This window comes from Jaculus jaculus, chromosome 7, assembly GCF_020740685.1.
Source record: "Jaculus jaculus isolate mJacJac1 chromosome 7, mJacJac1.mat.Y.cur, whole genome shotgun sequence".
Taxonomy (NCBI): Eukaryota; Metazoa; Chordata; class Mammalia; order Rodentia; family Dipodidae; genus Jaculus; species Jaculus jaculus.
This window is the reverse complement of record NC_059108.1, coordinates 124,045,933-124,071,236: the sequence shown is the minus strand read 5'-3', so window position 1 is coordinate 124,071,236 and position 25,304 is coordinate 124,045,933. Positions and strand designations below refer to the sequence as shown.

At 49.2% G+C, this 25,304-nt stretch overlaps 1 protein-coding gene across 1 annotated transcript in view; it reads right to left on the bottom strand.

Annotated features, from left to right (window-relative positions):
- The window catches only part of Galnt16 (polypeptide N-acetylgalactosaminyltransferase 16), a 115,744-nt gene extending 92,518 nt beyond the window's left edge, over positions 1 to 23,226 (bottom strand). The window contains exon 1 of the mRNA XM_004649285.2: positions 22,920 to 23,226. Within this exon, the coding sequence (XP_004649342.1) occupies positions 22,920 to 23,096 (177 nt within the window). The 5' untranslated portion in view covers positions 23,097 to 23,226. The remainder of the gene's footprint in view (positions 1 to 22,919) is intronic.
- Between the last annotated feature and the right edge of the window lie 2,078 nt (positions 23,227 to 25,304).

The following is a 25,304-nucleotide window of genomic DNA, read 5'->3' as shown; positions in this document are numbered from 1 at the left end:
GGAGCAAACCTGAGGGACTTGCTGCAGGAGACAGGAGCCCACCGTAAAGCAAACCAGCAGCCTGCAGGCGGTGATACGGGCTAGGACCACATTCACGACTCGAAAGCCACACATCACGTCTCCCATCACGTGTGTGATCTCATTTGCTCCCCATGCCCTAATCACATGTTCCTATTTTGCAACAGAAGAAACAGAGCAGAGACATCATCTGTCCGCGTTCGCATAGCTGAAGACTCAGAATTCGCTCTGGAATGAAGAGGGCTGAGTCAGGGCCTCTGGCTGTGAGCAGCTCCCGGCCCTGAGCAGCGAGTTTTCTGTCCTGCCTGCGAAATTGCCAGGGGTGAGCAGCCACACACTCGTCCCTCCTGGCTGGAGGACCTCACCATCCTGCATCTTCCACAGGGTAAATCAGCCCAGGTCAGGCACAGTGATAGGGAGAGGGCCCCTTCCTTCCCTATCTGTGAGTGGCTCCTTAGACAGCTGCCAGTGCCACCCCCTGGAAGGCATCTGGGCGTGGCATGAATGTGATGGCTCAGCTACTGTGCCCTGTGGCTGAAGTGGGCATCTTTTTAAAAATTTATTCTATTTTTTTTTATTTATTTGCAAGGAGAGAGGGAGGGAGGAGACAGAGAGAGAATGGGTAGCCACTGCAAATGAACTCCAGATGCATGTGCCCCTTTGTACATCTGGCGTACGTGGGTACTAGGGAATCAAACCTGGGTCCTTTGGCTTCACAAATAAGTGCCTTAACCATTAAGCTATCTCTCCAGCCCTGAAGTGGGCATCTTTTCCTTGCAGAACCAACAGGGTGTTTACAAAAAAAAGACAAGGAAGAGATTGAGGGTCTCCAGGGCCCTCACCAGCTCAGAGAGAGAGAAGTGACTCTAGTCTCAGCAGAGGATCACAGTAAGGCCGATGTGAGCACCACAGGGGGGATAGGGGAGAGGCTTGGGGAGCCCAGCTATCTCTCCAACTATTCATCCACTCCTGGCATCCATCCCCTACCTTTCCATACACACTTGACCACAAGAGCCAGCGCAGCAGCTTAGCTGAGACTCCAGGCCCCTGCACAGTTCCTGATGCAGAGCAGCTGCTTAAGAAGTTTTTCTTTTGCCGGGCATGGTGGCACACACCTTTATTCCCAGCACTCTGGAGGCTGAGGTAGGAGGATCGCCATGAGTTCAAGTCCACCCTGAGACTACATAATAAATTCCAGGTCAGCCTGAGCTACAGTGAGATCCTGCCTTGAAAAGAAAGAAAGAAGGAAAGAAAAAGAAAGGAAGGAAGGAAGGAAGGAAGGAAGGAAGGAAGGAAGGAAGGAAGGAAGAAAGGAAGAAAGAAAGAAAGAAAGAAAGAAAGAAAGAAAGAAAGAAAGAAAGAAAGAAAGAAAGAAAGAAAGAAAGAAATTTGCCTTGGGTTGAAGAGGTGGCTTTGTGGCTGCTTGTCTGTAAAGCCAATGGACCCAGGTTCAATTCCCCAGGACCCAAGTAAGCCAGATGCACAAGGTGGTGCATGCATCTGGAATTCGTTTGCAGTGTTCAAAGGCCCTGGCACACCCATTCTCTTTCCCTCTCTATCTGCCTCTTCCTTCTCTCTAATAAATAAAATTAATTAATTACAAAAAAACAAATTTATCTCAAGTGAATGAATATATGATATGGAAAGAAAGCAAGAGATATGAAAAAGAAGAGATGATAAGAATAAAATTAACATAGAGGGCTGGGCCTTTAATCCCAGTACTTGAGAGGCCGAGGTAGGAGGATTGCTGTGAGTTTGAGGTCACTGTGAAACTACATATTGAATTCCAAGTCAGCCCGGGCTAGAGCAAAACCCTACCTCCAAAAAAAAAAAAAAAAAAAAAAGTAAGATTAACATAGCTTATTATGTGCTGGGCACTATTTTAACCAATAGCCAAATCTTAATTACTCCATAATATAATAATGAGACACTTCCCCAAGATCACACAGTCTATATCCCAAGTGCTTGACCCCTACCTAGCACCCCATCCTTTGACATAAAACTCTCTGGACTTGTGTAGGACTGGGGAGATGGCTCAGCAGTTAAAAGCACTTGTTTACAAAGTTGGCTGGCCCATGTTTGAGTTCCCATTACCCACATAAAACTAGATGTCCCAAGTGGCACATGTGTCTGGAGTTAATTTGCATTGGCAAAATCTGCCTGTCGGGCTGGAGAGATGGCTTAGCGGTTAAGCGTTTGCTTGTGAAGCCTAAGGACCACGGTTCGAGGCTCGGTTCCCCAGGTCCCACGTTAGCCAGATGCACAAGGGGGTACACGCGTCTGGAGTTCGTTTGCAGAGGCTGGAAGCCCTGGCACGCCCATTCTCTCTCTCCCTTTATCTGTCTTTCTGTGTCTGTCGCTCTCAAATAAATAAATAAATAAAATTTTTAAAAAAGTCTGCCTGTCTCTGTCTCAAATAAATATAAGAAATACTTATGTAGTACTGTGTGCTAAGAATTCTGAACTCTTGCACTGATTAACTCATTTAATCCATAGACACTCTCTGAAATGGTCTGTTAGCATCCCCACTCTACAGGTGAGAAGACTGAGGCACAAATTGCTTAAATGACTTGCTCCGTGGCAGAACTGTAACATGAACCCTGACACTGGCTCCAGAATTTGTGCTCATAGCCACTCTGATCTGCTGTGTCTTGAGCAAAGCCATAAGCAGGAATTTAGCAGCAAGCAGCCAGAAATTCAGGCTGGAAAGATGGCTTAGTGGTTTAAGGTTCTTGCTTGCAAAGTATGACAGCCTGGGTTCAGTTCTGCAGTACCCACATAAAGCCAGATGCCCAAAATGGTACATACATCTGAAGTTTGTTTGGAGCAGCAAGAGGCCTTGGTGTGCCCATTCTCCCTCCCTTTCTCTCTCCTTGCTGGTAAATATATATATATATATATTTTTTTTTTTTTTTTTGAGAGCTACAGACACAGAGAGAAAGACAGATAGAGGGAGAGAGAGAATGGGCGCACCAGGGCCTCCAGCCTCTGCAAACGAACTCCAAACACGTGCACCCCCTTGTGCATCTGGCTAACATGGGACCTGGGGAACCGAGCCTCGAACCGGGGTCCTTAGGCTTCACAGGCAAGCGCTTAACCGCTAAGCCATCTCTCCAGCCCAATAAATATTTTTAAAACGAAGCCAGAAACATTTTCATATTCACCGCACCTTCTTTCAAGGAAAAGAGGGTGGGAAGGAAACAGGGTCTTCTCCCAGACCTTCCAGTGTCTTTCTGTCCTTGGGTTTCTGCCTGTGCCCATGGTAGCCAGCCAGCTGGCCCCGCACCAGACAAGCTCACCTCCACAATAAGGGAAAGGGTGTTGAGGCTTTCATAAAAGACATGCTCACTAAAACTGTACCCACCTCCTTACATGTGGGCCCTGAAGCTGACCACTCCCCACCACGCCTGAATCGGGGCACTTAGACCCTACTCAGTGCCAGTCTCGTCACTGATTCTTTAAAGTGACCAGTGCCTTAAGGCATATCCAGTCTCAAAGGTGGAGAAAAATCACTCCAAGTTCAGCTAACATGTAAGGCCTGTGCTCAACAGCCTCCTCCTAAGCCCTTTCCAGACACAGCCCCTCAATCACACTGTCTTCCTCCCCAGCCTGCATGCCTCCAGAGCCTCCCCGTAGTACTCCAGCCGCCACTTCCAAAGGTTCCAAGCTGGCATTAGAGCTGAGACCTATTTGTCATTCTGGCTCTAACTGGACAAAGACGGAACACCAAGAGCAACAGACTGGAACTAATCCCTCTCCTTTCCAGGGGAGGAAAAGGCTTCCCGCCTCCACTGCTCCTGCCCCTCCTCCAAAACACATTTTCATCGCAGCAAGAGCTTAGAAGGGATTTCTAAAAGAGAAGGATGCCGCAAGAAAATATTGACCTTGATCTTAATGATGGTATGAGGACAGGGCCCATGCTGAGAAGGGTATGGTACCCACAGATGATGGTGAGTTAGAATCCAACAGCTCAGCAGCAGCTGGACCGGAAAGGACTCACAGTGATGTCAAGATGACTCACAGCCACATCCGTCCCTTGAAGGAGCGCCTTCTCTGGACAACCTCTTACACTTGGGAGCATTGTGCACTGATGTGAGTCCCAACAATTTCCAATGGGACAGAATGCAAGCCCCATATGCCATTCAAAGTTTTCTAGTAGATAAACAAGTAAAAGAGAACAAGCAGGTGAAATTAGTTGTAACAGTATGCAACGATCTGGGGTTGGTACACATAAGGCCCTGGGTTCAGTCCTAGGAATCTGACACCAAGAAGCCAAATTTCTAAATTGTGTATATAACTTAGCCCAGTAGATCCAAATAGCATCATTTCAACACAGAAAAGAAAACCCATAAGAGGGACTAGAGAGATGGCTTAGTGGTTAAGGCACTTGCCTGCAAAGCCAAAGACCCAGGTTCAACTCCCTAGGACCCACGTAAGCCAGATGCACAAGGTGGTGCATGCATCTGGAGTTTGCAGCGGCTAGAGGCCCGGATGTGCTCATTCCCTCTCTCTCTCTCTCTCTCTCTCTCTCTCTCTCTCTCTCTCTCTCTCTCTCTGCCTCTCTCTCTCTCCCTCCCTCTCTCAAATAACTAAATAAAAAACATAAGAGAAGTATTTAAATTTATTTATTTTATGCTAAGTCTTTGAAATCCAATGTGGTTTTTTGTTTTGTTTTTTTCAAGGTAGGGTCTCATTCTAATCCAAGCTAGCCTGACACTCACTCTGTAGTCCTAGGATGGCCTCAAACTCACAGCGATCCTTCTACCTCTGCCTCCCGAGTGCTGGGATTAAAGGCGTGCGCCACCATGCCTGACCCAGTATGTATTTTTATGGCACATTTCAATTTAGATACCAAGTTTTCACTAGAAATACTTGATCTGAAAATAAAAATGAACTACTTGATCTGTCGAGATTTCATAAAAATTTACAGTTGAAAATGTAGATTCCGCAAATACATATTCTTTTAAACAGTCACAAAAGTTTTCCAACTACTGAAATCAGTGTCTGTTTTGAAGTTTAAATCAGCAAAAATTAAATCAAATGAAAAATTCAACTCCTCAGTCGCACCAGTCGCATATCAAGCGCCTATGAATGCAAATTGCTCAGTAGCTACTGCACGGTGTGCATGGGTATGGGCTGGGCAAACGGGTTCTGGTAACCTATGAGCAGATACCAGCCTCCCTCAGAGCCCCCATGACTCTTCAGGTTTGCCAGAACCCATAGGTTGCCTAACACCTGATTTTACCCTCTGCTCAGGCTGTTTCTTGGCCCCTGTGGTTGGCCTGCCCTCAGCCTTGTCCAGTGCTGGCCTCTAGCTTCCCTGAGTTCTGTACACTGAGTCTCCAAGCAAGCCTATTGGCAACCTCACTGCACACTCCAGCCCAGGACCCTAGTCCAGGTGACCCTGCTTATTTATTTATTTATTTATTTTTATTTATTTATTTTTTTTGGTTTTTCAAGGTAGGGTCTCATGCTGGTCCAGGCTGACCTGGAATTAACTCTGTCATCTCAGGGTGGCCTTGAACTCATGGCAATCCTCCTATCTCTGCCTCCCGAGTGCTGGGATTAAAGGCGTGCGCCACCACACCTGGCTGACCCTGCTTATTTAGAAGAGTTATTTAGTGGTCCTGTATTGTTTGCCACACAAAAAGAGAAGGATTAGGGGCTGGAGAGATGGCTCAGTGGTTCAGGTGCTTGCCTGCAAAGCCTAATAACCAGCGTTCAATTCCCCAGTACCCACATAAAGCCAGATACACAAAGAGGCCCATGTACCTGGAGTTCGTTTGTGGCTGGAAGTCCTGGCACATCCAATTTCTCTGTCTGCCTGCTATATCTCTCTGCTTGAAAAGGAATAAGTAAAATATTTTTATAAAAAGGAAAGGTTGCCGGGCATGGTGGTGCACACCTTTAATCCCAGCACTGGGGAGGCAGAGGTAGGAGGATCATCATGAGTTCGAGGCCACCCTGAGACTACATTGTGAATTCCAGATCAGCCTGGCCTAGAGTGAGACTCTATCTCAAAAAAAAAGGCGGGGGGAAGGTGAGGTTTAGGTGCACCCAGGGATGAGCCACTCATCCTAGTGTTCTGAGGAAAATCCTTGGCCATTTTTACCCTCTCTTCCCAGGACCTTCAGTGTCTTTGCCCGACCCCTTGGCTCCCTTTCCTTATCTGCTCTCTTGGTGGGTGAGTTATTTGGAGGTTGTGCTCAGTCCCAGTCCCAAGCCGCCAAAATCACAGCAGACAGCACTAATTCCTTCTCTCTGCCTGGGGCTGTGCTCTACTCCAGGACCAGGGATAATGACCCAAAGGCCTGCCTCTCCCATCTCCCATTCCATGGAGAGATGTCTTTCTTTTAAAAAATTTTTATTTTTAGCCGGGCGTGGTGGCACACGCCTTTAATCCGGGAGGCAGAGGTAGGAAGGAGGATCACCGTGAGTTTAAGGCCACCCTGAGACTTCATAGTGAAATCCAGGTCAGCCTGGCCTAGAGTGAGACCCGACCTTGAAAAACCAAAAAAGAAAAATATTTTTATTTATTTGTTGGAGAGAGAGAGAATGGGCACACCAGGGCCTCTAGCCACTGCAAATAAACTACAGAGCATGCATCATCTAGTGCATCTGGCTTCCATGGGTACTGGTGAATCAAACTGGGGTCCTTAGGTTTCACAGGCAAGCACCTTAACTGCTAAGCCATCTCTCCAGCCCAGAGATGTCTTAATATGGGAAAAAGATAGATCCAGGCAAAGAACAAAGCCCCAGAGCCAAGGTGATAGCTCAGTGGTTAAAGGTGTTTGCTTGCAAAGCCTGCTAGCCCATGTTCAATTCCCTAGTACTCATGTAAAGCCAGAAGCACAAAGTGGTGCATGCATCTGGAGTTTGTAGTGCAAGAGGCCTTAACATGTCCATACTTTCTTTCTCTCTCTCTCTCTCTGTAAAAAAGTAAATCCATAAAAATATTTACATTTTTAAAAAGAGGGTCTGGAATTGCCAAGGCCCTTGGTTTCCCACCAGGAATAGATGGTAAGTCCTATTGCTGAAAACTACACATACTTGGGCTGCAAAGCCACTGAGAAATCCTGCTGGAACTGAGCTGATAACCTCCTCCATGTAGACCATCTGACAGAAAGCTGGAAGAAGCCATTCTGCATGCAGTTCAATGGGAGGAAGAGAAATCACCAGTGAAGATACTCATCAGTGGACACTGCAAGCCTTATATTTGGCCAGCCAGACCAAATGAGCCAACAGGTGCAATAGTGGCATGTCTATCATGGTGGAAACCAACTGCCCTCCAATTGGACTGGAGGCCCGCACCATGGGAGGGAATACATCCCTGATACTGAAAACTTAAAATGGGTAGTCATGAGCCCTAGGGGTGTAACATATGATGATGTCTGGAAAAATGTATATACTATGCTTATCAAACTGCCCAGTAAGCACTTCTCTTAATATCCATATCCTTATATTAATGCTACTCTCACTTTGGGTAGAGAATCTTCTCTTTTCAGATGGCAGTGACCTTGGGACGACTCAGAAGGTATCATAGTGCTAGAAAGAAGTGACTGGAGTACTGAGTAACATCTCGATCACACCTTCCAAGGCTCAGGTTCTAATGCGGAAGAGGTGGCGGAAAGAGTGTAAGAGGCAAAGGAAGGGTAGGACTCCTTACAACGTGCTCCCTCCAGACATAAAATGGCCTGGATATCCATGACCTCACAGTGCCTGCCACTACCTACACAAGACCATCATAAGAGGAGGGAAAGATCATGACATCAAAATAAAAGAGACTGATTGAGATGGGGAGGGGATATGATGGAGAATGGAATTTCAAAGGGGAAAGTGGGGGGAGGGAGGGCATTACCATGGGATATTTTTTACAATCATGGAAAATGTTAATAAAAATTGAGAGAAAAACAACAACAACAACAAAAAGATGGACTGGAGAAATAGCTTAGAGGTTAAGGCACTTGTCTACAAAGCCAAAGGACATTCATTAGGTTCAATTCCCCAGGACCCACATAAGCCAGATGCACCAGATGGCACATGCATCTAGAGTTTGTTTGCAGCGGCTAAAGGCCCTGGCGTGCCTATTCTCTATCTGCCTCTTTCTCTGTCTCTTGCTAATAAATAAAATAAAAAGATTAAAATAACAAAAATTTTTTTAAAAAGAAGGCCAGCCATGGTGGCACATACTTTTAATCCCAGCACTCAGGAGGCAGAGGTAGGAGGATCACCAAAAGTTCAAGGCCACCAGACTACAGAGGGAATTCCAGGTCAGCCTGGGCTAGAGAAAGACCCTACCTTGAAAAACAAAAACAAAAGAAAAGTGGGGGGGATGTTGGAGAGATAGTTTAGCGGTGAAGGCACTTGTTTGCAAAGCTTGATAGCCTGAGTTCAACTCCCCAGTTTCCCTCTTAAAGCCAGATACACAAAGTGATTCATGCATCTGGAGTTCATTTGCAGAGGTAAGAGGCCCTGATGTGCCCATCCTCTCTTTCTCTCTCCCTCTTTCCTTGCAAATAAACAAAAATGCGTAATTAAAAAAAAAAAAAAAGCCAGGTGTGGTGACACATGCCTTTAATCCCAGCACTCGGGAGGCAGATGTAGGAGGATTACTGTGAGTTTGAGTCCAGCAGATTACAGAGTGAGTTCCAGGTCGGCCTATGCTAAAGTGAGATCCTACCTTAAAAAAAAAAAAAAACAAGTCCCAGGCTTGAGATGCCAAATGGAATCAATCTCCCCTCCTCCAATCCAACATCTGATTTGGCAACTTGGGAGATAACAGGTCCCTTCTGGCTGTGGCACCCCAAGGGCAGACTCCCATGAATGTTGGAAACCCTTTCTTACAGTCTGTGGGTTTTTTTTGGTTTTTTGTTTTTTTTTTTTTTTTGGTTTTCGAGGTAGGATCTCACTCTAGTTCAGACTGACCTGGAATTCACTATGTAGTCTCAGGATGGCCTTGAACTCACGGTGATCCTCCTACTCTGCCTCCCGAGTGCTGGGATTAAAGGCATGCGCCACCACGCCCGGCTTCGCAGTCTGTTTTAAAGAAGCCGAAAGCTAGAGCCAGTGTGAAAAGAAGATCGGGAGATGAAACCTGAACTCTGAACTCTGAAAGCCACACCTGAAACAGCATGACCAGCAGAAGCCTGTGTGGCCTGAACCATAAAAATAAGAAACACCTCCTGGGCACTGGGGAGGCTACTGGAGCCTCAGGGGACACAACAGGCCCTGCATCCACATCAGACTGAGAACAGCGGCGGGGTCCTTGGCCCGGCTGGCTTTGGTTACCCTGCACAGGTGCCTCCGCAGGGGCTGTGGCCAATAGCGGGGAAAGAATTCCACGGTCCTGCATTGCCGGAGAACTGCTACCAAGAGCCTCAGCCGAACCTGAAGAGAACCTTGACAGCCAGGCAGGGAGACAAAGGGGGACTTGATCAGGTGTCCCGTTACGGGCATTCTCCCGCCCACACAAAGCGCTCCCTGGAGACAGGACCCCCAGCCTGCCTGACTGCGGCACTTCAACAAGGGCCCCATTCTCTCCCGGTTGAATCTCTTCAGGCACCAATGCATCGCCCTCCCTTCCCCCACACAACATCATTCGCCCACCCACGCCACACATACAAGACATGCACGCAGCGCACAACATACGCACACAGGACACAAACCACGCATGCAGTGCACATACACAACACACGTGATACATATGACAGGCACCCGTACCTCCACGTGACACACAAGGCCCTCACTGAGCCCACAACCCAAGGACAGAGAGTTCTAAGCCATCCAACGTTAAGAACCAACACTTACGAATACATCTGGTCATCTTGCTGGAAATTTTTCTGAAATGAGTGACATAGTTCCCTGACTTACAAAACCTGCACCCTGGGTATAATTTATTACTTCCTGGTGATTCAGAGCGACGTTTCTGAGCCTGTCTCTACCACAGCCTGCAGAGCCTAATGATTTGGTCTCCACCTTTGGCTCCTTGCTGCTTGCTGCTTGTCCCTAGCCAAGGACACCAAGCACACACCCTCCAGAGACGATGCCTGCGCACTGGCTGTCTGGAACACTCTCTCCCTGGATATCTGCAATGTCTCATTCTCTTCCCATTCAGGCCTTCCAATAGCAGCTTACCAGAGAGGCCCATCCTGGCCTCCTCCTCCTCCCATTTTTCTGCCCCTCTACGCTGCTTCATTTCCATAGCATTTGCTACTAAATGATGTACATATGTTTACTGTCCACCTCCCTCCAGCACGCAAGCTCCTTGAGAACAGGGATTGTGCTAACGTTGTTTTCACGGTGCCTGACAGTCCTAACACACAGTCGGTGTCAGCCAGGGTAACTAGACAGTGAAAAAGTGATGTCTTCAGCATTCTGACCGGTGTGTGCGGGTGAGGAGAGCAGATGCCCGGCCCCACGGGGCTCTCCCCGGCTGCTCCTCAGCTGTCAGCTGTCACTTCTCAGTGATCAGCAGTTCCCAAGAAGTCCCTCATCTTTCTTCCTTGGATCTCCTCTATTTGTAACCAAGCAAAAGCTGTAGGGTTGCCAGGAGATGACCCACCTCCCGGACAACTGAAACTGATTTTTCTAAACCGTGTTCACTTCCAGGCTGTGGCCTGGGGGCGACTGTATGCCTGTCTGCGGCTATCAACGCTCAGAGCAGGAGTCCGCGTCGGCTCTGGTCATGGATCCCGGAGAGGTCTAAGTGGATCTGGAGACGCTTCGGCGAGCATGCCCACGTGCATCCCAGGTGCGCCCCTGCCTGCACTTTGGGCTGCTGGTGGAGCAGAAGAGCTGAGAAGCTGCGCCAGAGGTGGGAAGGGAAGAGCCCATTCCTCAGGGGGATGTCACGGTTTTCCAGCACTTCAGAACGCAAGCAGTTTAGCTCTTTGCAAGCCCGCCTCGCCCTCTGGCTTTGTGCAGCTTCAGCCAAGCACTGCGAGGCCTTGAGCGCTGACTGGCAGCCGTCTTACTTTTGCAGGGCATGCTTGACAAAGTTAGAGATGGTCTGAGCTGAAAGGAACCTCAGACACCCTGTTCAGACAGTAGAAGTAACACAGCCCCTTTTGCAGCAACGTCATTGGACATTCTGCACATCGTCCCTCTCCATCCCTTCCCTGTGCACTTACCTCCCGGACAGCCAGGCTCAGTCTCCGCCCTGGCCCAGCCTTTCTGCCGGCCCAGTGAGAAACCGCAGGAGTCCCTGATGACAGATCTCACAACTCTAAGCGCGCTAAGGCATGTCACCACCTCTGAGCCCTGTGTCCATGTGGTCTTTGACTTTCATGAGCCCAGACTGTACCTTATGAAATAGCAAGAGATGCAGGTGCCGGTGAGCCATGTGAGAAGCTTTTCTTACAGGTCCAGAAAATGCAGAGGTGACTCCTGGGAATGACTTGCTTCTGCTTCCCAGATGTTGCACCAATGAGCTCTAAATGACTTATAGAGCACATTAAGTAAGGTCCTTCCATTTGCTCCTTTATCCAAAGTATCCTGGCCTGCCATTCCTACCTGACCTGATATATTCACAAGAGCCCTGTTAGGTGGCCCAGTGTCTCTATACAGATGCTACATTCACAGGTGTGGCTAAAATCTGGAGGGTGGAGAGAGAGGCAGGAAAGCAAAGCAAGGGAGGACTTGAAGGCACCCAGTTAGAGGCATTGCATTAGAGCCTTGAAAAGCAAAGCTTGGGGCTCTGAGAGAGCAGAAAGCCTGGGTTACATCAGGACATAGAAGTGAGGTGTGGAAAGGTGGGACTCTACCAGGTAAACACCTAGGAAGGCACTAGGCTGGGGAACAGAGAGAATGCCGAACATCCGTGCTTGAGACATACTGGCCTCTTCCCTAGCTCCCAGCTTGACTGTGCCAAAGGAAGAGGGGGGAGGAGCACGGAGCAGCTGGGGGTTCCTTTCCCCTCCCTCCTCTTCCCCAACTCTGCCCTGCTTCCCAGGGTGCCAGATCTCCGGCTGCGCAATAATTGGACCCTATTTCATGACTGCGAGTCTTTTTTCTCCCCTACCTGCTGCTACTGGGAGCATTTGTCTGCTCACTGGGCCTGTGGAAAGACACCCTGGTGGGAGACCTTGCACAGCTCCAGTGTAGGATGGTTCTGCAAAAAAGAGTTCCTTCTGCGGCCAAGAAAGTTCTCTCCCTGCAATTTATACCTACTGGCCCAGGTCTAGTCCCTGGAACCCCACTGAATAATCCAAATAAGGCTCTTGTGCCAGGAGTGGTGATATAATCCAGTACTTCTAGCGCTTGGGATGCTGAGGCAGGAGGATCACAACCTTGAGGCCAGCATAGTTACATAGTGAGACCCTGTACCCACCACCAAAAAAAAGAAAAAAAAAAATTAAGTGTCGCCTTTTTTGTTGGCTCAGTGAGGAAGAATTCAAGAGTGTGAAGCAGTTAGATCCTGGAGGAAATGCTTTCCTTCGGCACTTTTAGTTCTGTTTGGAGTTAGGGTCTCACTCCAACCTAGGCTGACCTGTAAGTAACTCATGCTGTATCTCAGGCTGACCTCCAGTCACCACAACTGGCTTAGATGTTTATGCTTTAGGAGTCGAGGATGATTCTAAACCACGTGTGCTGGCTCATACCTTTCATCTGAACGCTCGAGGAACCTGGGCTAGAGTGAGACCCTGACTCAAAAAAGAGGGGGCTTAGCGGTTAAGCGCTTGCCTGTGAAGCCTAAGGCCCCCGGTTCAAGGCTCAATTCCCCAGGACCTACATTAGCCAGATGCACAAGGGGACGCACGCATCTGGAGTTCGTTTGCAGTGGCTGGACGCCCTGGTGTGCCTGTTTTCTCTCTCTCTCTCTCTCTTTCTCTCTCTGTCGCTCTCAAATAAATAAATAATAATAAAACAAAAAAATTTTTAAAAAAAGAATATGTGGTTCCAATCAGTCATCAGATATTGCTACAATAATCATCTTTATTGGTTCTATTATTAAGTTCATAGGTAAATTATACAAATGTGACAAAAAGAATAGGGAGTTACCCATAATAGCACTTGGCTACTGCTAACATTTTGTTTGTTGTATCTATGCATCTTCTCCCAACAAAGGTTTATGAAGTGAATACCAGGCAACGGGCTCCAGGGAAGATACGCCAATATAGTCATCCTTGGGTACCCAAAGGAGGGTCTTTCCAGAACTACCTCCAGGTCATCAAAACCCATGTACGCCAATGGCTTATGTAAGATGGCAAACATCTGCAGAACTCCCCCATGCTTTAAACCACGCTTAGATGACTTACAATGCTTAACACTGCGGAAATGCTAGGCGTTGCTTAGGGAATGAGCTTAAAGAATGACGAGAGGCTGGGCTGGAGAGATGGCTGAGCAGTTAAAGCACTTGCCTGCAAAACCTAAGAATTCATGTTCAACTCTCCGGATCTCACATAAGCCAGATGCACAGTGATGCAAGTGTGCAAGGTGGCACATGCACACAAGGGGACCCATACACCTGCAGTTTGACTGCAGTGGCTGGAGGCCCTGATGCACCAATACCAACCCCCCCCCACCCATACACACATAAAAAAGGCCAGTCTGTTGGGCTTGCCTCAAAAAAGAAAATAAGAAAAGAAAAAAAAAAAAAAAAGAATGAGGACATGGGTGGATAGATGACTTGGCAGTTAAGGCTCTTGCCTGCGAAGCCTAAGACCCAGGTTTGATTCCCCAGAACCCACGTAAGTCGGATGCATAAGGTGGTGCGTGCATCTGGAGTTCATTTGCAGTGGCTAGAGGCCCTGGCATGACCATTTTCTCTCTATCTGTCTCTCCCTCTCAAAATATAAATAAAATACTTTTTTGTTTGTTGGTTTTTTGGTTTTTGGAGGTAGGGTCTCACCCTAGCCCAGGCTGACCTGGAATTCACTCTGTAGTCTCAGGGTGGCCTCAAACTCATGGCGATCCTCCTACCTCTGTCTCCCCAGTGCTGGGATTAAAGGCATGCGCCACCACGCCCGGCCAGTATTGTCTTCTTTTTTTTTTTTTTTTAATGTGTTTTAGCCAGGTGTGGTGGCGCATGCCTTTAATCCCAGCACTGGGGAGACAGAGGTAGGAGGATCGCCATGAGTTTGAGGCCACCCTGAGACTACAGAGTGAATTCCAGGTCAGCCTGGACCAGAGTGAGATGCTACCTCGAAAAACCAAAAAAAAAAAAAAAAAAAGACAAGATTGTGAAGGGGAAAGTGGGGTAGGGGAGGGAATTATGATGGTTTATTGTCAGTAAGTATAGAAGCTGTCTATAAAATAAATAAATAAAAAGAAACAAAGTGACAAGAAGGGCTGGAGAGATGGTGTAGTGGATAAAGTACTTGCCTGGGAAGCATGAAGACTCAGGTTTGATTCCCCATGACTCATGTAAGCCAGCTGCACAAGGTGGTGCATGCATCTGGAGTTCATTTGCAACAGTTGGAGGCCTTGGCGTACCCATTCTCTCTCTCTCTCATAAATAAACAAATACAAATGAAATTTTTTAATGACAAGAAAAGTCTGTCAGTACCAATATAATTGTTTCTCTTAAAATTTTTGATCTGGGGCTGGAGAGGTGGCTTAGTGGTTAAGCGCTTGCCTGTGAAGCCTAAGGAACCCGGCTCAAGGCTCTATTCCCCAGGACCCATATTAGCCAGATGCACAAGGGGATGCAGGTGTCTGGAGTTCGTTTGCAGTGGCTGGAAGCCCTGATCCACCCATTCTCTCTCTCTCTCTCTCTGCCTCTTTCTCTCTCTCTGTCACTCTCAATTAAATAAATAAAAATAGACCAAAAAATTTTTTTTGATCTGTGGTTGGTTGAATTCATGCATGGATGTGTAACCTGTGGAGATGAAGGATCAACAGTGCATGAGGATCTTTCTCTGCAGACTTTCCAGGGATAAGAAAAAGCAAGCCCAGGCACTGCAGTGAAGAATACCTCACACCAAGTACGCTCACCAATTGTTGGACCATGGCTGAGCTTCCGTTCACTCCTATGTTAACTGGATCTAATGCTGATGCCTGTCTCATGAGGCTGTTGAGATTCAAAGAGCTTACACTTGTAATGAATGTGGCCATCACAGATGTGACACAGAGCAGATGGGTATTGTGGAGGCAGGTAGGGACAGATGACCAAAAACACTGAAGTTCAGAGACAGGTCTAAGCCACCTGGAACTGTATTCAGATGGAGGCTGGCTGTACACAGCACGTGACTGTCCAAGGCAAGCACAATGTCTGACTAAGTGAACCGAATTTCAGGGTCCTCATCATTTGATTCCACCTGAGAGGGCTTCCCAGCTCCTTTTCTAGAACACTTAAGCCTTGCATCTGTTCAGCCTCCCTGTAACTTTGCTCTGCTATTCACAGGAAGTGCTTCGGGTCTCCTGGAGAAGCAGGCTTGGCGTCAAGATCCAATCTTGTAACTGTAATGAACTCCTCAGCTACAGGCTCCCCTCTGACCCCCGGAGTTGTTTTCTCCATTACAGCATGACAGTCCCTTGGGCAGTGAAGCCAGTCTTACCACCCAGTGCCCTCTCCATGTCCTCCTTAAGTGGCATTGTTTTTACCCAAGGGCTTCCTCTGCTTGCTCTGCTGAGAAACGCAGTCTCCACATAAGGAAGCCATGCTCTTTAAGCCCTCCAAGCAGCTGGTGGTGTGTGGGGGTTGTTGTTCCACCACAGCAATAAAGGAGCCCTTGGGAGAATGAGCAGAGCCCTAAGATCTACCCTGGGTCCTTAGGTCTCCCAGGAGGGAAGCTCCAATCGTCAGTGCACCTTCCAGACTTGGGTGCCTCTAGGCTGTGCCCACATCCCATGGCCCAGGAATAGACCCCATTGACAGGAAATCAAATCCTTTACATCTGAACACTTTGGCCAAAATTGTGGCTGTCGGTGCTTCTCCCCCTCACCGTCTTTCCCGCATATGGCACCTAGACAAATTCAATGCAAAATCATTTTCTGTCATTTAGGCAAATCATATTCCCACAGCTCCAAAATGCACACATTATAAATAAAATATAAACTCATTCAGATCCTAGTGAATCCTTGATTTTCAGAGAACAGCGCCAGAAAAACCACCATCAGTATGCCCTGCTGCTAGTGGATAGAGAACCCTGTAAGGCCTGAAGGGAAGTTACTGCTGGATGTCCTGATGGGCCCCGTCTCTCCGTAGACATAAACCTCACAGTACCTGCAGAAGAACTTCCTAAAGCCAGTAAGAGACTTCTAGAAATGAAACTATGCTTAGGCTGTCAAGGCATGAACAAACCTAGCCCATCATTCAACCCAAATTTAACATGGGCTAACTAAGGTTCCGTGATGGTAATTTGCCCACAGTTCCTCAGAGATATCTCAACTTCTGATAAGAAACTCCAGCTGAGGCTAGATATGGTGGTGCTTCCCTGTATGTAATCCTAACACTCCTCAGGTTGAAGCAGGAGGATTGGGAGTTCTAAACCAGTCTGAGCTACATAGGGTTATGCTGTCTCAAAAAAAAAAAAAAAAAAAACACTCTGAAATTCCAGTTCAGGAAAACTCCTACCTAAGCCAAACATGTTCAAATAGGAAACTGTTGTCAGAAATGAGTACACCCATAGCAAAAACACCAATAATAATCTTTTTGTAATAACAAAGAGTTATGAAAATTCTATGTAAAAGCTTGGCCTCCCACGCATGCCTGCTGGAGTATGGAAAACCTGAGTCCTGGACTAAACAACCACAGATGCTCTCCCCCCAACTTGGAAGAATCTTTGACAGTCCCAAAGACTCCAGCCAGGTCTGCATCCCCCATCAGCTTCCATCCTCTGCCAGCACAGACTTGTGGAGACTCACGGGGGATGCCACCAAATACAATGCCTTGCCCATACAGCACAATAAGGAAAAAAAATGGCAAACCTTGGCACATGGTAGCCTGCCAGAGGGATGGAATCATCTCCCTTTATTTCCACGGATTCCATAACCAAATTTTCACATCAGAATTTGTGACACATGGACTAATAGCAAGACAGAATATTGAAACTGGGGACAACACCCCCTGAGAAACTGGGCCATACAGTTGCCATGCCAACACCCCACAATGCCAAACAAGCACCTCCAAGGTCCAGAGGCAGCTTGGCTGGCTTCAAACAGGCCAGACAGCAGTGTGAAGGCAGAGCTGCCTCCAGGACCAGGCTCCCACACAGACCCTCCCTTGCCCAGCTCACCCCTCTAGCTCCCCAGACAGTGATGATGACGCTTGTCTTAATTCGCTTGGACTCTGGCAGCAGGGCTGGCCACCTCATACTAACAATCTCAAGTTCCACGTGGCCTAACTCTGTAACAGAGCAGTGTTTTGGAATGGTAAAGGCCGGAGTGACCAGACATTTCAGGAGGCAGCAAATCCTCAGCTGCACCTGCCCCTTGAAGTTGAACAAAGTACTCAACTCCTGGAGATGCTCAAGCATGTGGCTCCATACCTCAGTCAGGTTGGCACTGTGAATAAATAATAAGGGGATCTGAAGCTTGAGCCATTGACTGCTCCCAGAAATGGGCAAAAAAATCCTACTGCACTCTTTTGTAAAAGAGTAAATATTCAATCTTGCTGTGCACATCAATGTGGGAACACAAGGAGCATCCAGCATGGTCCCTGCATGCATAGCTTAGAATTACATGGAAGTGAATTAACTCAAGACAGGAATACAATGCAAGGCAACGCCAAGTGCACCATGTAATCAAAACTGATGCTGGGGCTGGAGAGATTAGGGTGCTTGCCTGTGAAGCCTAAAAACCCATATTCAACTCCCCAGATCTCACATAAGCCAGATGCACAAGGTGACACCATGCACAAGGTTGTGCACAAGGTGGCGCATGTGTCTGGAGTGCAATTGCAGTGGCTGGAGGCCCTGGCATGCTAATTCTCAATCAATCTCTCCCTCTCCCTCTCCCTCTCCCTCTCCCTCTCCCTCTCCCTCTCCCTCCCTCTCTCTCTCTCTCTCTCTCATTCTTTCTCTTAAAAAAAAATGCTGGGAGAATAGATATCCAAGGCTAAAGCTTAAGAACAGAGTAAGCCGTCTGTGCGCTCAAGTGGTGAGAGAAGGCTCTGCCACTCTGCTCCTTACCACTTCCACTTCACAGCTCCCAGGTATCGCCCTGACTTCCCTGCACACTTTACATTGAACGTCCATTTCCCAGTGTCATTCTTACCTGCAGCATGTCAAGCATGAGGGGCAAAGGGTTTCACTAGCATCTCCTGTACCTTCTAGTTCCCATTCCTCAAAACTGTATACGGAGCTGGATAAATGGCTTAGTAGTTAAGGCACTTGCCTGCAAAGCCAACGGACCCAAGTTCAATTCCCCAGGACCCATGTAAACCACATGCACAGGTGGCGCATGTGTGTGGAGTTCATTTGCAGTGGCTGGAGGATCTAGAATGCTCATTCTCTCTCCCTTTCCTCCCTTTCTTCTTTCTCCCTATCTCTCTCAAATAAGTAAAAAAATAATGAAATATTTAAAAAATTGCATCCCTCCAACAGTGCTTTCAAAATACACACAGACACACACAGACACACACACACACACACACACACACACACACACACACACACACACACACTGTTCCAAGGCTCTCATCTGAGAGGCACAGAAGATATGTGCCCCAGCCAAGGTTCTAGTTCAGGATTCTGCATCAGAGGCTACCTAGGACCTCTGGCCTCTCATATCCTCTCCTTCTGGCTCTCCCTCAGTCTCCTCTTCCAGCTGACAGCCATCTTCCATCAGGTCACTAGGAAGCCTGCCTCTACCCCGCTGGCTCTAGTCTGAGTTCCCCTGAGGTCCGGGCTGACCCTCCTCAGGAGTAAGAATGGAGAGAGCTGAAACAGCATGTGGTAATTCCTTGGATTCTGGGGCCACCACTGATTTTGTTCATTCCTACTTGTGGTGGCTTGAATGTGAATGTATGTCTCCCACAGCCTCATGGATTTTTGATTAAGTTTCTTACTTAAGTCTCCAGTAACCTGATGAAGGAGGTGTCACTGGGGGCAGATTTTATTTTAAGCCCTAAGGTGTGTTCAGAACCAGTTGGAGCACTGGCTATTTGTGCTTGCTGGGTGTTTGGTGGTGTCTCTCTGTTATACACCTATGGATGTGAGCCAGTGTCTTCTGCTATTGATGGTGTTTCCCTGGATTCTGTAAGCCTGAAACAGACCCTTTCCTTCTATAACCTGCTTCTGGTCAGGTGTTTCTCCCAGTAACACGAAAGTAACTGCGACAGGAAAATTAGTACCAAGAAGTGGGGTTATCAGTGCAAGGAACCTGGCCATATGGGTTTTGGTCTTTTGGAACTTATGTGTTGGAGGGATGTGGAAGGATTTGGTCATTTGAACTGGAGAAGCCTTGCAGTGCCATAAACAGGGCTTCATGGACTATTCTGGTGAGCATTTGAAAATTCTAAATGCAAAAAGAATTGTGGACTGTGAAGGCTTGGGCTTATGAACTTTCAAAGGGGAAAGAGAGAACTTTGTTGGAACTGGGCCACTGAGGGGAAAAAGGCCAGCCAGCTGTGTTCTTCTGCCCATGCCCAGAGAGTTTGATCAAGATTGAATTTAAAAGTAATGGACTGGTACACTTGGTGGAAGATATAGAACAGAAAAATATGGAAAAGGTATGGCTTATCACAGGTAAAATTCAAGCACATTTAAAGTTATTGGCACATAGACTTGTCTCAGGTTACTGAAGATACAACTGTTACATGAATTACCGTCATAAGAGTGAGCCAATTGCTTTGCATTGGAACAATAGAGAAGATACCCAAGGGTGAAATCCACCCATGGAAGGCTCCAATGAGTAAGAATACAAATTCTCTTGTAAGGAGGAGGTTTGAAGGAAGAATTCTAAAAAAAAGTAACCTGCTATTCAAGATCAGGGTTTATTCCCCCCTCTCCCCAACATACCCTGGATTTACAAATGCGGCGATGCTCCTTACCTGCTATTGGTTTCAGAAGCATGCAAAACGCATGGAAGTGGTTCATGAAGTAATGAAGTACAATAGGGTTTTGGGTTTTTTGTTTTTTTGGAAATGGCTCCTGGGCCATGTGCAGCAGGGTTGTTAGAATTCCTGTGTGGAGGCCCAGTAAGGCCATTGTATGAAGCTAAACTGGTTCTAGGAGCTGCAAAGAGATGCAGCATGGGAAACTGGGTTGAAATTCTTGTATTGGAAACCAAGTAAGGCCATTGTATGGCACTATGAAGCTGGACCATTGCTTGCAGTGTAGACCTGAAGATGTTTTGGATATTCCAGGACCTACTGATATTGATTTTGCATTGGTCTAGTCTCTCCTTGTTATGCCTTTTTGCAATGGAAATGTTTACTCTGTGCCATTATGTTTTAGAAGTAATAACTTGTGGGGGGGGAGGCATTGTTTTGTTTTGTTTTTGTTCTTGTTTTTCCAGGTAGGGTCTCAGTCTAGGTCCAGGCTGACCTAGAGTTCATGGTGTAATCTCAGGCTGGCCTCAAACTCACAGTGCTCCTCCTACCTCTGCCTCCCAATTAAAGGTGTGTGCTACCACGCCTGGCATAATTTGTGTTTTGGTCTTACAGGGTTCACAGTTAGGAGACAGTCTTGACTCTCAAATGAGACTTGGGACTTTTAAATAATGTTAAAGTTGATGAAGACTATGAAGATCTTTGAAGTTAGTCTGAGTGCAATTTGCATTGTGAGATGGTCATGAGTCTATGGGGGCCAGGGACAGAATGTGGTGGTTTGAATATGAATGTATGTCCCCCCATAGCCTTAGGGATTCTTTTTTTAAAAAACTTTTTGTTATTTTTTTATTTATTTGAGAGTGACAGACAAAGAAAGAGAGAATGGGCACGCCAGGGCCTCCAGCCACTGCAAACAAACTCCAGATGCATGCGCCCCCTGGTGCATCTGGCTAACGTGAGTCCTGGGGAATGGAGCCTCCAACCGGGGTCCTTAGGCTTCACAGGCAAGCGCTTAACCGCCAAGCCATCTCTCCAGCCTGCCTTAGGGATTCTTGAGTAAGGTTAAGCTTTCTACTTAAGTCTCCATCAGCCTGCTAGAGGAGGTGTTGCTGGGGATGGATCTTGTAATCCAGCCTTAAGGTGTGTTCAGAGCCAGTTTGAGCTCTGGCTGTTGGTGCTTGTTGGATATTTGATGGTGTCTCTCTGCCATGCATCTATGGAAGCAAGCCAGCTTCTTTCACCACTGATGATGTTTCTTCCAGAATCTGTAAGCCTGAAATAAACTTTTTCCTCCAATAAGCTGCTTCTACTTGGGTGTTTGTCCCAGCAATGAGATGAGAAAGTAACTGCAACACTGCTCCAACGTGCCAGGACACTAGATCTTGGCATTCCCGGGTGTTAGCTCAACAAGTTTTTCCTCCTGTCTTTCTGTCCAAACCTTGACAAGTGCTTTAGAAACAGAGTCCTAGGGACAGAGAGGTGACCCACCAAAAACAGTCTTGCCTCCACATAGGGACATCTAGGTTAAAATCTACAACCCCCAAGCCAGGCCCACAAACAGTGTTTCCATTGCAGAGGATTTTTACTTCTTTCCTAGTAGGTGCTGAGAGTGAAATCTGGGGCAGGAGGGGAATGCTGAACCGTGGACGCAGACTCTCCCCAGGCTCCTGGTTCGCAAAGCTGCCTTTGGACAAGTATCTCGCATTCTACTCCATAGAAGTCTTGGCCCTCCTGACCCTGAACCTTCTCCCATTCCTGCTCCCTCTCCCCCAGGACCGTGTCTTTCCGGATCAGAATCAGTCTTTTCCAGACTGCTACACCTGTCCCACTCCGCTCTCCTTTCTAGTCCAGATCATGCTAGGCTGCCCCTGGCCAGCAGTCTGTCCCAAGGCTACCTGCCTGCGTCAGCACACATGCGCTCTCAGTGGGACCCAGAGGCTCTCCCCTCAACAGGTGCTTTGCCCCGCCACAAGGTGAAGGTGGAGACAGGAACTGCCCCCTGCCTGCAGGACGACTGGGGCTCCGAACGCCCCCACGGGGGGGGGGGTGACGGACTCAAGTGCACCGAGAGCCCCCCTCCTAACTCCCCTCCTCCCCCCGCAGCTCCAGCTTAGCACGGATCCCAGCCTTGCCACGCTGCTTTTGTTTCCCCAGTCTCAGACTGAGACGTCTCGGGGCTAATCTCGTGAGAGGGAATGAATCATCCAGCCCCGCACGGGTGAAGCCCAATCACTTGTGGCTGTGGACCCTAATGTTGGGAATGAGGAGCGCATACAAGACGAGCCCCCCCCCCCCCCGCGCCCCGCGCCGGCATCCAGAGAACCCCGCACTTGCACACGCCAGAGTCAATGCCAAAGAAACAGGTTCAAGTTAAGCCGAGAAGAGGAGATGCTAAGCCAGGAGCTGCGCTCAAGGACCCTTCCCCACCCACGCCCCCAACCCGACGTCGTTTACCGCCCCCCCTCCGGGAGTCTGGAGACCAGCTGCCGCGCCGCTGCTCCCACCCCACCCGCTCACTGCGCTCGAGGGCCAGCCGCCTTCCCGGGTTGGCGAGGGGTCTCGGTGAGGTGCCAGGAGACCCTCCCAGCCCGCGCCCCCAACGCCCACGGCGCAGAGACGGAGAGCCGCCACGTTCCCAGTCGCGCGCGCACGCCGGGCCCACCAAACTTGCAGCACTTTCTCCCTGCCCCCCAACCCGCTGTCACCCTCCCTTCACCCCTGCACCCTGGCCCGGCAGAGGTTTCTATAACAACGGGCAGGAATGCTCGAATGTATACAAAGCCGACCGGGACCTGCTGGCAAAGCAGCCCCGGGCCCGGCCCCAGAGCCCTCGACTCCCTGTGTGCGGGGGGACGGGGAGGGGGGGAGAGCAGGACGCGCGCCGCGGTTCCCCGGCCAGCCGGCTGGTGGGCCCCGCTCGCTGGACAGGCAGGCAGACAGACAGACAGACAGACAGACAGACACTCACAATGAGCGGGATGGTGCGGTCCTCGCGGAGCTGTTCCGGCCTCCCGCCGGCCTTCTGCGCTGCCCGGCCGCCCGAGGATGCTGCGTGGGCTCGGTTGTCCTGCCATAAGTAGTAGAAAGTGCCCAGGATCCAGGCTACTGTCAGGATGGCGATGGCATTAGCGCGGATCTTCCTCATGGTGGGCAGACGGGCGCCCCGCGTGGGGACCGGCGTGGTCTTGGGGCCGGGGGTGGGGGCGCTCGCAACCCAGCTGTTTGTTTTCGCTCGCTCCTGGCGGCTGGGTCCTGCAGAGCAGAAAAAGGAGAGAGGTGGTGGTGGTTGGGGGGGGGGGGTGGTGATAGGGAGAGACAGGAGCGCGAGGAGATCCTCACGGTCCTAATGCCCTTCAGCCCCGAGTGCGCGCGTCCCCCGGGCGCCCATTCATTCGCGCGCCCACCGAGCTCCGCGCACCAGTCGCCGCGGCCGCTGCGCACTGGAGGAAGTAACGGGGCCCTTCCTCCCACTTCCCGGGGACCCGACGAGACAGATGCCCGCGGCGGAATGGCGACGGGTCAGAGCTAGCCTCGGCTTCCAACGCCCGGCGACCGATCGCCCGCTGGCTGTCCCCCCACCGCCCTCCCCCACGGTGTGGGCCTACCCACACCCACCCCGGGACTGAGCGGCCCTGAGTCACGGGTTGAAGATGTGCGACCCCCTGGCCTTGGCCCGAGCCGCGTCGCCGCAGTTCCGGGCTGCGCTCTGAACTGCCCTCTGGCGCGGGGTGCGAGGTGTGCTCCGCGGGTCCTTACTAAAGGGAGGCACGGTCCTGATTTTGCACGGGAATCCTTCTCGGCCTGAGGTTCCCAGATGCACACCCCCTCCGCCCCCCCCCCCCCCGGGCGGCTCGAAGCTGATGCACTTGACGTGCGCAAGAACGGGAATACGACAGCTGTCACTGACCTGTGTGGCTTCCTTCTACCCCTGCCTCACTGTCCCCTGGACAGCCCTGAGGGTCACCACCATTTCATCAGAAAGAAGAAAGGCCAGGCCACAGGGCATGATTAGCGGTTAGAACCCAATATACAAGCCGTGTGGCACTACTTTTCCACAAAGTGCAAACCAAATACCGTAGGGAGAGCCAGGACACAGACATCATTGGGAATCTGACTCTGCGAGGCTCCGAAGGCCGTTAGAAGCGGGTGTGGACCCGCTGCAAGCAGAAGATGGGGTGGGCTAGGTCAGGTTGGATCTGGCACGGGACACTCAGTGGTTAGATGTGATATACTGAAGAAATAACTGATTGAAGCAGTGTTTGGGAAGGTTTCTCAGAGAAAGTGGGTATATCTGGGGTCGGGTGGTCTTTTAAGAGACATGGAAGAGGCACGGATAGTCACCCCAGCCAAGGTCCTGAGGACGGAAGTACTGGACGTGGTAAGGGAGTGTCGGGAGCTGAGATTGTCTAGGCTGAGCAAACCTGGATTCAGGGTGGCCCTGAATGCCATGGGGCAGACTTGGCTAGGGGGTTGCTTCTTAGATGCTGCTAGGCATGGGACCCTTCTGAAAACCCCAGGAAGATCAGACTTGGAAAATAAAGCTACCTGAGGTAGCAGGTAAACAGTGAGATCCCAGTGTTGTGCCAGGGCTCCCCACATGCATCAGAATCTCCCTGAGGCACAGAAGTGAAATAAAATGGTATCTCTCTCTATTTTTCCATTTGTCCAGCACTTGGGCCTGAACCATGGGCATAGATACTCAATACCTTTGGAAGCAAAGAAAACTCCAGTTGGTTTTTTTTCTTTTCAGAAAACCCAGTGTCACTACTGCGGCCATACCTTGACTCAAGGCCAGCCTGAACTACATGAAACCTGTCTCAGCCCAGCCAGGAATGTGTCCTACAAAGAATTCATCAGTCTTACCGAGGGCCCATGAAAGCGGCAGGGCATCTGAGGCACAAGCAGTGTGGCCACCACAAACAACAGGAGAGGGTGGTGAAGATGTCACTGGCCCTAGAGTAGTAAGCCAGCCTTGTTCTTGCCAGGGAAGTACAGTCAGCTGCATGAAAGTCAGGGTTCGTTTGTAAATCTATTTAATCGCTTTTGATTTGGGGACAGCCTACTGAAAGGCTGTGGAATCAGAGATATCTCCTCAACTCCTGGTGAGAGGTTCCAAACTGACTCCTAGGTGAGGGGAGCTGGGCCAAGCCAGACTGGTGATGGGGTGTGAGTTCTCCTGGCTGTGCCACTTACTCCCCAGAACCCAGGACCAATGGTCACTGCTGGCTTGATCCCTAAGAGAAGACTTCCCACTACCACTACCATAGTATAACCAGTCCTCCCTCAGGTGGGCACTTTGCTGGGCATGGAAGGGAGCTAACTTGATAGAAACTTACACAAGTGATTGATGTTC